This window comes from Rutilus rutilus (assembly GCF_951802725.1).
Source record: "Rutilus rutilus genome assembly, chromosome: 2".
In the NCBI taxonomy this organism is placed as follows: domain Eukaryota; kingdom Metazoa; phylum Chordata; class Actinopteri; order Cypriniformes; family Leuciscidae; genus Rutilus; species Rutilus rutilus.
Window position 1 is genome coordinate 52,552,845 of NC_140210.1, and position 12,548 is coordinate 52,565,392.

At 39.2% G+C, this 12,548-nt stretch overlaps 1 protein-coding gene across 1 annotated transcript in view; it reads right to left on the bottom strand.

Annotated features, from left to right (window-relative positions):
* Positions 1–787: 787 nt before the first annotated feature.
* Positions 788–12,548, bottom strand: part of LOC311279670 (B-cell receptor CD22-like) — a gene marked incomplete at its 5' end in the record, with an annotated part of 75,490 nt that continues 63,729 nt past the window's right edge. Inside the window, 7 exons of the mRNA XM_084391311.1 lie at positions 788–1,096; positions 1,292–1,351; positions 1,511–1,591; positions 1,742–1,787; positions 2,362–2,431; positions 2,514–2,762; positions 2,852–3,100. Of these exons, the coding sequence (XP_084247437.1) occupies positions 1,076–1,096; positions 1,292–1,351; positions 1,511–1,591; positions 1,742–1,787; positions 2,362–2,431; positions 2,514–2,762; positions 2,852–3,100 (776 nt within the window). The 3' untranslated portion in view covers positions 788–1,075. The remainder of the gene's footprint in view (positions 1,097–1,291; positions 1,352–1,510; positions 1,592–1,741; positions 1,788–2,361; positions 2,432–2,513; positions 2,763–2,851; positions 3,101–12,548) is intronic.

The following is a 12,548-nucleotide window of genomic DNA, read 5'->3' on the forward strand; positions in this document are numbered from 1 at the left end:
TGTAGTTTGATCTATTTTTTCTCTCTAGCAATTTCTAAGTGTAATGGTCTTTAATATTTCTTATGCTGTTATTCTTGATTTATTGAATGACAAAAAAGTGTGGAATTTTACACTAAAGCCTTATTTTTTCTGCATTTTATTGGAAACATGAACAATACCGATACTCACGGTCAAAAACATTAATAATCTCAATGAAGTAAGATTCATACATGATAAAAAAGCATAAAGAGAAACACAACCTAGTGATTACACAGTTTTACATAATTCATTAAGCGTTTACTTTCATTATCGCACATCCATCTATAAAAAGATCGCCTGATTACTTCAGTCACACGTCATCATGGCACTCCTGTCAATCATTCAGGGCTCCTCCCACAAAGAGATGCATAAAGGCTGTAATATTTACTGTGTCCAAAACACTACAGCCTCTTCTTGTTGAGATACATGAACGTGACCGTGTGGCGGCGAGATCACAACTCTCATATTTAACGGCTCTGTTTTCCTTATCGTAGAAGGAATATGAACTAACTTCCAGTTGAAATGTATGTTGCTATTGGCTATATTAAGGACTTTTTTATAGGAATGTTGTTCCGAACAAAAGCAAGTTTGCAAGTGTAATTTTGTGCAGTAATCCTTGTATTAATAATCTTATCTAGTTCAATCTTTTTCTCTCTCTCTAGCAATCTCTAAGTGTAATGGTCTTTAATATTTGTTATGCTGTTATTCTAATTGATTGAATGTCAAAAAAAAGTGTGGAATTTTACAACTTAGAGCCTCATTGTTTTCTGCCTTTTATTGGAAACATGAACAATATGGATACTCAAGTTTTAAAACATTAATAATCTAAATGAAGTTAGATTCATACATCATAAAAAAGCATAAAGAGAAACACACTATAGTGATTACACACTTTTACATAATTCATAAACCATTTACTTTCATTATCGCACATTCATCTATAAAATGATCGCCTGATTACTTCAGTCACACGTCATCATGACACTCCTGTCAATCATTCAGGGCTCCTCCCTCAAAGAGATGCATAAAGGCTGTAATATTTACTGTGTCCAAACCACTACATCCTCTTCTTGTTAGGCTGAAAAAGAAAGAAAGAAAGAAAGAAAGAAAGAAAGAAAGAAAGAAAGAAAGAAAGAAAGAAAGAAAGAAAGAAAGAAAGAAAGAAAGTGAAAACATTAATACTGAAATATTTAAATAAACGCATAAACAACGTGTCAAGAGGAAAGGCTAATAGATTGGGTTTTGTCTCTATCTAGTGGGTATTCTTACTTACTGGAAGATTTTCATACAGAGACGAGTCCAGTTCGGGTTTACAATCATCAAGTTGAGTAGCCTTTATGAATGAAGACAAAGTAAAAACAGGAGTGTGTTATTTAAATTCCCAAATACTTAGTCAATATAGATTTGTTCACACTGACATTCAGCGTTTAATTCCTTTTGGCTAAAGGTGAAGAGAGTTTAGTCTTCTGTAGGAAACACTTACAACACTTACCGTTACATTCTCATACACAGGATCACTCAATTCAACATCATAAGCGCCGTGTCTGTCATGATCAGGTCTGGAATGATTCATCTTTGCCATTAAAAAAAAAACAGAATAAAGAGAAAATAAATAATGTCTATAAACAACTCACTAGAATAAGTCTCTGCTACATTCAGACTTTCAATCATTTAGATACCAATTAATTTCCCTGATCAGTAAACTTCTGATAATAATTCTCACCTGAGACTCCTGTGTGTCATTTCTCTTTTTCATCCTCCTGGTTCCCCTTTAAAGACAGTGATTTGACACAATAACAACCAATCAGATTCAGAAATTATTTTGATGATTAATACACAGATATGATTTGAATCAATGGTATTTCTCTACAGGACGTGGCACTGCCGTTTTGAATGTGATGAAATCTGGTCTATCTTCAGGATTTACTGCAGTAATGAGCTTCAGATTTCATTATTCAATAACTAACTGAGTAGCTGTCAGTGTGGAAAGATAGGATGGGAAATTTTGCCTTATAAGGTCAAGTTCATCACGACATTAAGGGAAAATTAGTTAATGAGGTCCTTCTAAAATATATTTTTTAACATAAACATAAAGTGCTTATTTTTTAATTAACAAAATGTCAATCTTCATCTTTATAGTAGAAGACACAATACAATCTTCATATTTATAACGGACTGTCACCATAAAAACTGTGCTTTGTGTGGTGGTGACAGGAACAAGCTCTTTAATCTTTATTTTATTATTTTATTAGTTCATGACGTCTCTTTCTTATTCAGTCATTCATTCACACACACACACACACGAGAGAGTACCACAGACACACATCTTACCAAATCACTAACATCGTAATGATGACTGCAGCTCCACAAACCCCTCCAATGGATATGTATAATATCACCAGACGTCCTGCAACTGAGACAAAAGAGTAAAACATCTGAACAGATTCATTTGAGTCACTATAGAAAGAGTAATGTAAGTATATGAGCCGCTCTACCTTTAACAGTGACAGTTACAGCGTCTGATCTCTGAGATCCATGTTGATTGTGAGCCTGACAGTAGAAGCGTCCACTCTGTAGTGCACTGAAACTCTGTCCAGATCCAACAGCTGAGGTTTCATTCTCCTTAAACCAGCTGAAGTTCAGAGCAGGAGGGTTTGAGTCACTGATGCAGTTCAGAGTCACTGAATCTCCCTCCACTATTACACCAGATCCATTTATCAACACTGAGACGTTCCTGGGAGGGTCTAAAAAAGGACAAAAAAGAAAACCTTAAATCATCTAATACAAACACAATTTCCTAATCTTAAAAAAGACTAAATGAATCTGTACTCACACATGACATTGAGCTGAACAGCAGGAGAGATGTGAGTGTGTCCGTCTACAGCACAGCTATATCTGCCTGAATCCTCTCTTCTGACTGACTGCAGCAGGAGTTCATTGTTTCTGTCTCTTCTCTCAGTTAATGGCTGTGAGTTTCTGTACCAGATGAATGTTGCTCTGTCAGTCAGAGCGCAGCTGCTTTTACATCTCAGATTGACTGAATCTCCCTCTGTCACTCTCTCAGGAGACTCCACCTGAAGATCTGAACACAACACACACATTATATCTAGTGCTGCTGTCATACACTGATTATTATTCAACATAATGCACAGAAGAAGAGATGGTAACGCTTTAGATTACAGCCCGGAAAGTACTGCGTAATTAAAATGAAAGTACAGTGTAACTTTCGGTAATTACAGTGTACCTATAAAGTACTTACGTGTAAGTATAGGGGAACAATATGTAAAGTCTTGGGAATAAAGGGGTAACAACCAGGAAAATACTGCGTTATTAAAACGAAATTACAGTGTAACTTTCGGTAATTACAGTGTACCTATAAAGTACTTACGTGTAAGTATAGGGGAACAATATGTAAAGTTTTGGGAATAAAGGGGTAACAACCAGGAAAATAACAAATTATTTAGGCAAATTATTTAGACTAAGTATTTTAGAATCTTACTTTTGGGAGCAATTTAGCGAGTACATACACTGCACCTTTTTGTAATAATAGTGTACAAAAATACATAAAGGCTTTTTTTAAATCACGGGGTACATATCAGTGCATTTATAAAGTAGGCTAATTTGTTATTATTGCAAAGGTGCACTGATTAAGTTTCAAGGCAAGTAAAACTATTGCAACTTTTTATTTTTTTTAAATGCTGGGAAAATATACTCTTGTTCCATGTAGTTACAGGGTAAGTATGACATTGCGGGCTGTAAATTAAAGTGGTGCTTCTTACCCTCTTGTTTCATGTAGTTACGGGGTAAGTATGACATTGCGGGCTGTAAATTAAAGTGGTGTTTCTTACCCTCTTGTTCCGTGTAGTTACAGGGTAAGTATGACATTGCGGGCTGTAAATTAAAGTGGTGTTTCTTACCCTCTTGTTCCGTGTAGTTACAGGGTAAGTATGACATTGCGGGCTGTAAATTAAAGTGGTGTTTCTTACCCTCTTGTTTCATGTAGTTACAGGGTAAGTATGACATTGCGGGCTGTAAATTAAAGTGGGGCTTCTTACCCTCTTGTTTCATGTAGTTACAGGGTAAGTACAATAAAAACACATGTACACACACAATCTGATATCACTCGGAAAACTTTATTTGAAAAACAACTTATTTCAAAACGGATTTACAGCACTTTGTTTTGTCTTGCTTGGTTTCCTCCTCCTCTTGTTCCTCTTCTTCTGAAGTGAAACGATAAGCGTTTGTAAGAAAAATACCAAATATTTTACATTTTTAAACTGTTGACTATCGCTTCCGACCAACTGTCACCTGCGCGTTCATGAGAGGGTTGAGAGAAAGTATAAATACAAGTTGTCCGCGTCCGAGCTGCGCAGCTGTCGTGTACGCGTCCAAACTGGAGTATAACAGAGGCTTAAAGCGTGACGTAAGCGCACCGAAAAACCAATGTTGAATTATTATTTTTTTAAATGTTTTTATTATGGCTCACAACAAAATACAAACAATAACAGATAATAATAATGAAAAACAAACCATGCAGAAGAACAGAGACACCAGTTCTCGTGCACGTTTCACATCAAACTCCCGCGAGAATGCAATGAACGCTGAAAGCTTCACCAAACGCGAAGCCATTCAAGCCGCCCCTATGAAGCCGACTCTCATGCACTCGCTGGTGAAAGTTGGTCGGTAGCGAAAAGATGAGTAAATTATGAGAACATTTCTGGGTGTACTGTATTTTCTTTTAATACATAATACAGAATAGAAAAAGACTCCTTAAGATTAGGCTAATAATCAGTGGAACGATAGAAAAAGAGGAGGACCAAGAGGAGGAGGAAGCCATGCAAGAGAAACAAAAAAGGACAAAACATGCTACTTTCTGTCAGGACTTTAGAATTTGAAATGAAAAGTTGATTTAAAAAAATTATAATAAATTAAATAAATAAGAAGTGTAATATGTTGTAAATCTGTTTTGAAATAAGTTGTTTTTCAAATAAAGGTTTTCCAAGTGATGTCAGATTGTGTGTGTACATGTGTTTTTTATTGTACTTACCCTGTAACTACATGAAACAAGAGGGTAAGAAGCACCACTTTAATTTACAGCCCGCAATGTCATACTTACCCTGTAACTACATGAAACAAGAGGGTAAGAAACACCACTTTAATTTACAGCCCGCAATGTCAAACTTACCCTGTAACTACATGAAACAAGAGGGTAAGAAACACCACTTTAATTTACAGCCCGCAATGTCATACTTACCCTGTAACTACACGGAACAAGAAGGTAAGAAGCACCACTTTAATTTACAGCCCGCAATGTCATACTTACCCTGTTACTACATGGAATACTTACAGTCTAAATAATTTGCCTAAATAATTTGTTATTTTCCTGGTTGTTACCCCTTTATTCCCAAAACTTTACATATTATTCCCCTATACTTACACGTACGCACTTTATAGGTACACTGTAATTACCGAAAGTTACACTGTAATTTCGTTTTAATAACGCAGTATTTTCCTGGTTGTTACACCTTTATTCCCAAGACTTTACATATTGTTCCCCTATACTTACACGTAAGTACTTTATAGGTACACTGTAATTACCGAAAGTTACACTGTACTTTCATTTTAATTACGCAGTACTTTCCGGGCTGTAATCTAAAGCGTTACCGAAGAGATAAACCTCACCAAAGTCACCTGTGACAGTAAGAGTTACACCAGGTTTACCAATCCATTTTTCTTTATCAGTGATGAATCTGAAATAGTACATGTGTGAATCCTTCAGTGTCACATGACTCAGTCTGATGTTGCAGTTCTGCTGTTTATCTCCCAGATACTGAAGCCTCTGACTGTATTCAGGGTCATTAGACAGATCTGGTGGCTCATCAGGATCTGTTACTTCTGTTTTGGTCCAGAACACTTTCGTGATCTGATGTCCAGTAGGGTATTTATAAGTGCATCTCATTATCACTGTTGAGTTCTTTAGTGCACAGATGTGTGAAGGACTGTAACTCACACCCCAATCAGCACTAGAAACCCCTGAAACACAGAATTCATCTCAAACAATTTAGCAGCAGCTTGTGCATATAAAATTGCAGTATCAAATTTATCTTGAGTGTTTCTGAAGTGTTGCATTGACTAACCATGAATCATGAGAAGAACGATCAGAGGAAGAGGAGGAGCCATTCTGTGTGATGTCACTATCAACACCTACAACAAATGTACAGTAAAATATCTTAATTTGTGTCCCGAAGATGAACTAAAGTCTTACAGGGGTGGAACAACATGAGGGTGAGTAATTACTGACAGAATTTTCATTTTTGGGTGAACAAACCCTTTAAAGTCTTGACGTTTTGGCCTCATTGTTACACATTAAGTTTTTCATATTCTCATTGCAATAAATGTTTTATCAAATATATTATATATGTGTCGGGGGCGTGGTTCAGTGAAGTCTACAGTGAGACAAGATCTCTCCGATCTTCCTTGTCTAAATACCCACACTTGACCACTTGTCTACTTGCATGACGTATTTCCTCTATTTTGCCCAAGTGTTTACAGTGCTTTTATTTATTATACTTTGAATACTTTGCATTTTAAAATAAACGTCTACATGTTTGTCCAGTAGTTGATATGTAACTAACAGAAGACACAAATTTAAAATTGTTCTGCTTCTAATTAAGTGATAAAAACTGTTACAAATGTTGTACAAAATAGGCCTAGACATACCATACTCATCTTTGCACCAATAAAATGTGAAACACTTTATGTTTTTACTACCAAATTATTTGTCTCTAATTAATTTAAATTACAGTGGAATGTTTTCCTCGACATCTCGCGATTTCGTGGCACATGAGTTCCCGAACATAATGCATGATGGGATACACTTAGCCTTGAATACTCTGAAGTGGCATTCGAGATAGTGTGGGTTTAGTGTGCATTAAGGGCACTGCACTTTGGCATTTTCAAGTCATGGGACAGTATTACGCACTTACTTTCTGTCGTGTGCATGCGCTCTCAAGTGGCCAAGACCACAAGTGTGGGTATTTGGACAAGGCAAGAGACTGGAGACGAGCGGTGAGTAAGTAAGTGCATAACGTGTATATTAGCCTTCCTGTAGCTCAAACAGTAGAGCGTTGGTGCTTGCAATGCCAAGGTCATGGGTTTGATTCCCAGGGAAAGCAAGAACTGATAAGAATGTAAATGTGTACCTTGAAATGTAAAAATAATGATAAATGTCTGTGTCTTGTTGCAGTAATTGGCATGGAGAGACTGGATAAAGGAAACTGGGAGATTCTGAGAGAGAGTGGACTGAGGACTCATGCGCTGTGTCTGTTCCAGAGCAGACTTTATGCTACTTTGATCTACTGAGAAATGTCTGTAAGCTCAGAGAACACGTATTTGTTTTTGGTTTATTTTAAACTAATAATAGCACTAGCCTCAGCCTATTCTTGGACCTACAGATGAAGACACTAGCTCAACATAAACCCCCTGTATCTTGACTATAGCTGCGCATGCACACGTACAAGTGTGTGGGTTACCTAATGTAGCATCAGTGACCTCATCTTCCTTTTCTTATGAAAACTGAGCACCATCTATTTTGAGATTGAACAGAGAACTAAAAGAGAAATACGTTCTAATTCTTAGCTTAAAGTCAAACAGAAATCAATTAAATACTTTTATTTATGCAAGAAAATGACAGCAACCATCATTTTTGCACTGCTTGAGTACGGAACTGTCTAAAGCCTTTCCCCGTCCCCTTTGATTGACAGCAGCTTTCATTATATAGTCAGCCTGTATTATACAGTTACTTGTTGTTAAAATATTAAAGTTTTAAGGTGTTTGTCACCAACATACAAAACACTGCTAGAGAAAACATTGTGCTATTGGACTTTTGATTTTAAACCATATTACTGAGACACAGCCCTGTGACAATTAGCCCCAACCAATCTCCGATAAATCGCCCACACTTAAGATATTTGACAGAACAGTTATAAAATCATGCTCTTACCTGTTTCACCAACACCCGTGACCAGTGCCAGCACTACAAATGATCAGGATGAAACCAGTATTGGCGTTTTCACACTCTGAATGACACGTGATTAACACCTTATACTTTCACATGAGCTTATGACACCTCAACTAGTGCAGATCGAGCAGAGGAAGAGTTTTAACAGACAACATTAGACTAAAGGCATAAACATTAAACTGAGAGAAACTTTACATCAGTCCATAAAGATGCTCATGTAACAATGTTTTCAAACTTGGGAATATCTATATTTAATCAGTTGCATATAGAAAGTAATGACAAGGAACCTGTTCTTAAGAAACAGAGAAAATAATTGCTTGAATAACTTTTCTTTAATTTGCATATGCAGACAAACTATCCTAGCTTGTAAAACACTGGAAGGTATTGCAGTAGCAGTGGCGTCAAAACACACATTTCATCGCTAGCATCACCAGCTGTGCCCTTGATAAACCTCCAATTTACTGATTCATTAATACCAATCTAGAAGTTAAATAAACAAAGAACTTAAAACAGAAACAGAATTGATTAATCTGAATGTTTTTGTCATGATTTTTATCATTATCAACTTCAAAGCATTTTTTTTGTCAGCGACCTTGTTCTTCTGCATCATATCTCTATATCTCATATCTCATATCTAATCATATCTCTAAAAATACCGTTTCCTCTTTAGTAAGTGAAACTTCAGCATCACAGTTTGTCTCAGCTGTCTCCCTTTAAGGACACTCTGCTCTCGTTTGTCCGTCTTCGTGAGGGAAGAGGGACAAGGATCTGTGCTCAGTAGCTCAGGTCCCTCTCACGCAGAGGCGGAGAGAAGAGCCAGGTCCTGGGGTTCACAGATGGAGCTGGCGGAAGAGTTTGAGAGAGAAGTGAAACTCTGCAGGGCGAGGATGCAGCATCCGATGCATACTCTGGGTCAGCGGACAGTGCTCTACTGGCACCATGCCAGGAAGAGCAGGAGATGGTTGTTGAGGGCGAAGAGGACGAGTCATCTGAGCCCTCGTGACCTTCCTGCCCCGCGTATGAGGAGCTGTTGGGGGTTACCTTGAAAACTCCGGCCCTGCCTACCAAGACAATAAAGGTCACTGCACGCTTGAATGGCAGCAGTGGCAGCAGGTCAGACTGGTGCTTCACTGCATACCATGGCAGTGCTTCAATCTTACCCAGCCGATCTGTTGAAGGACTTGGATCAGGGTCAGGGTCTTTCCCCTGATGTGGTATCCGAGCCGCACCACAGATCTTGCTCTCCGCTCTCCGCACCACCAAGCAGAACGCTGACACGGTTGGTAGATCGATGGTGGCGATGATGTCTTAAGTGGCCTTCTCTAAGGCCACCCAAAATATCACCCTGTGGTGAGTCCGTCGACTTCCTCATATTTTAGAGAGTCAGTAGGTTGAATCCACTGCTCCACTGAGTTCCAGGTAGATGATGCTTTCAAGTGGAGGCATGTGGTAAGGCCACCTTGATTATTTCCCTGTGGTGAGTGAAGTTGGTTTCCACTCACTTATGAGAGTCGCTATGTTGAAGCCACCGCTCCACTGAGCTCCAGGTGGCCAGTTCCCCTGTATTAACCCTCTGAGGTCGACAAACGTGCCGGTGCGTTTTGCTGGATTTTCTTCTCATTGTAGCACTATAAACTTAAATTACTCCGTCATTTATGGTCATACAGAAAAAAGTTTGTTGTGCCTTGTAAGCAGTAGGCTATGCACAGTGCGTTTCAAACGCGATCGCGCTCCAAATATGATACATTCAAAACCAGAGCTCGCTCCAAAATATGAAACATTATGGTTACCATATTATACATATCTACGTTTGAGCAGATATCCACAAACACAACAGTAAACACAGGTCTAAATATTATAATATTCACCATATATCTAGCAACAGTTCAACTGCAATGTGAAGTTTATGCAACAATAACATGAACTAATAATTAAGAATTTCTTACCTTACATCTTTCTTGTCTTCAAATCGCGTTCTTCTTCCTCTGAGGTAAATCCAATGTAAGTTTGTTGGTGCTTTGTTTTTGAGGTAATGAGCGCGTTCGCGTTCCATGTGGAGATTTGCATGTGAATCTCTTTTGCGCGCGTGGGCGTGGTCAAATTAAAAATAATTAGCAAGCTCGTGAGAAGCTGGACATCTTGTTGGTTTTATACAAATTACTTAAACAGAGAATATTTGTTTTCAGTTTGAATCCGATCATTTCAAAGTACACACTTAAAGGAGAACTCGGTAACTCTAGCGAACTCTACTGACTTCTTCGCTGATTTTCCCTTTTGTTGTCGCATGGTTTCCCCACGAGCTCCCCCTACAGCTGTGGGAGGGTGTATATTTCACAACACGGTCGTAAAAAACTCACTTGCGGCGGCCTCCTCCCCCTCTCTACCGCTGCTCATGTGCGTTTGTTTTGATCGGAGCAAGCCAACTGTATCGTGTGGAGCTATGTCTACCGAGGTGGGTAATCTGGTAATACATCATACATGCGTGTTTGTTTATGTCGAATTGGCGTAAAGCAATTTGTGTTTCGCGCTCGTTCTCATTCTCGTTCTCGCTTCTCACGAGACTTCCAATTTCTATCTTGCCGGGACGGTAGTCCCCAAGTTGCAAGGTTGGTTTTCCGCCTGGGAACGCTGGGGGGAGCGGGGAAAGTCACCAATATCACCAGAACAGGTTGTTTAACCATCCAAATGATTTCTAGACAGTTTTATTACGTTAAAAAAGTTACCAAGTTCTCCTTTAAATGTTTATAAAGGTATATGGCTCATAAATGTGTGACAAGTATTCGCTGAGTTTTGTTTCAGTTTATAGACGTGCTCAAGAAAAAAAAGTTCACCGCGACGGAGAGGCAGAATGCACACCCTGTTTTTTTTCTTTATTTTACAAAAGCACAATGTTTTGATTCGATTGTAAGTGGACACATACAAAAGTAGAAATATCACAGATTCTTTTTCATATTTCTTTTTTCTGTATGACCATAAATGACGGAGAAATTTAAGTTTATTGTACTACTATGTGAAGAAAATCCAGCAAAACGCGCCGGCGCGTTTGTCGACCTCAGAGGGTTAAGTGAGTTGACCTCCTCTCATTTAGAGAGTCGGTATGTTGAAGCCACCACTCCACTGAGCTCCAGGAAGGTCATGAATGTGTGTGTGCTGGCCCTCAAAAAAATGTTGGGCTGCCCCAATATCCGACCAAGGCTTAGTACTTTAGGAATGCATCTCTAAGATAGAGGGCGTTTTTTTGCTGTAGCATCTCCGCCTCCTAGTCGGAAGTAGCTCAGAGTAGGCTGCTCCTTAAGGAGAGCCTCTCCAGCTCAAGACTGGTAGCTAGTGATCCTGGTATGCCTCCACTTATTGTAAGAGTCGCCCTGCCGGGGCCCACTTTCTGCATTAGGCTAATAATGCGAGTTGGAGGCCCTATGGCCTCCTCAAACTGCTGAGCCAACTCCTCTTGATACTAGAGTAGAGGTGATACACTGAGTTACAGTTACATTTACATTTTTACATTTACATTTAGTCATTTAGCAGACGCTTTTATCCAAAGCGACTTACAAATTAGGACTAAATTAAGCGAGTCATCATGAAGAGGCAAAAAACAACAACAACGCAAGAAGTGCTCAAAATACGAAGTTCAGGCATTATTCAGAGTAGCATAAGCACGATAAGTGAGGTTTTAAAGGGAAAGGTTTTTTTTTTTTTTTTTTTTTTTTTTTTTTATGAAGTTAGGTGCTCACGGAAGAGATGGGTTTTCAGCTGTTTTTTGAATGTTGTCAGGGATTCTGCATTCCGGATGAGGGTGGGGAGAGTGTTCCACCAGCATGGAACTGTGAATGAGAATGTTCTGGAAAGTGATTTTGTGGCTTTCTGTGATGGAACCACGAGACGTCGCTCGTTGATTGATCGTAGGCGTCTGGTAGGGATGTAGGCTCGTAGGAGTGAGTGAAAGTAGGAGGGAGCTGAGCCTGTGATAGGTCTGTAAGCAAGCGTCAATGCCTTGAACTTGATGCGAGCAGCGAGAGGTAGCCAGTGCAGAGAGATTAACAGAGGAGTGACGTGGGCCTAGTAGTGTTTGGCACAGACAAATAGCCAGGTGTTGCAGGCTATTTCCTGCCCTGTGGTTGTCACCTGGGCATTGTCAGGCTTCCTCTTGCTTAGAGAGTGACAAGCACCATGCTGAAGCCGCCACTCTCTAGAGCTTTGGTAGTAGCATTATCTAGCCTGTGGGCCTTAGAACAGACTCTCCTGTGAATGCTCCTTGGTTTTGACCATCAAGTTGCGGGGCTGAGTGGTTAGGCCTCTTCTATGTAATTTCTTCCTGATGAGGCTTCTACTCCTCCAGAGCTTAGCTCAGACAGCAACCTGTTTTGGAGCTAGAGTCAAGTTATTGTTCAGGTCTTTACCCATGAGTGCTTGTCTCGGGTCAGGCTGATGTCAACCCCCCTTGAATAAAGGGTGAGGGTTTTCTGAGAACACTTCGCTCCCAGAGCTTTGAAGCCCCTTGTGCCCTGAACCA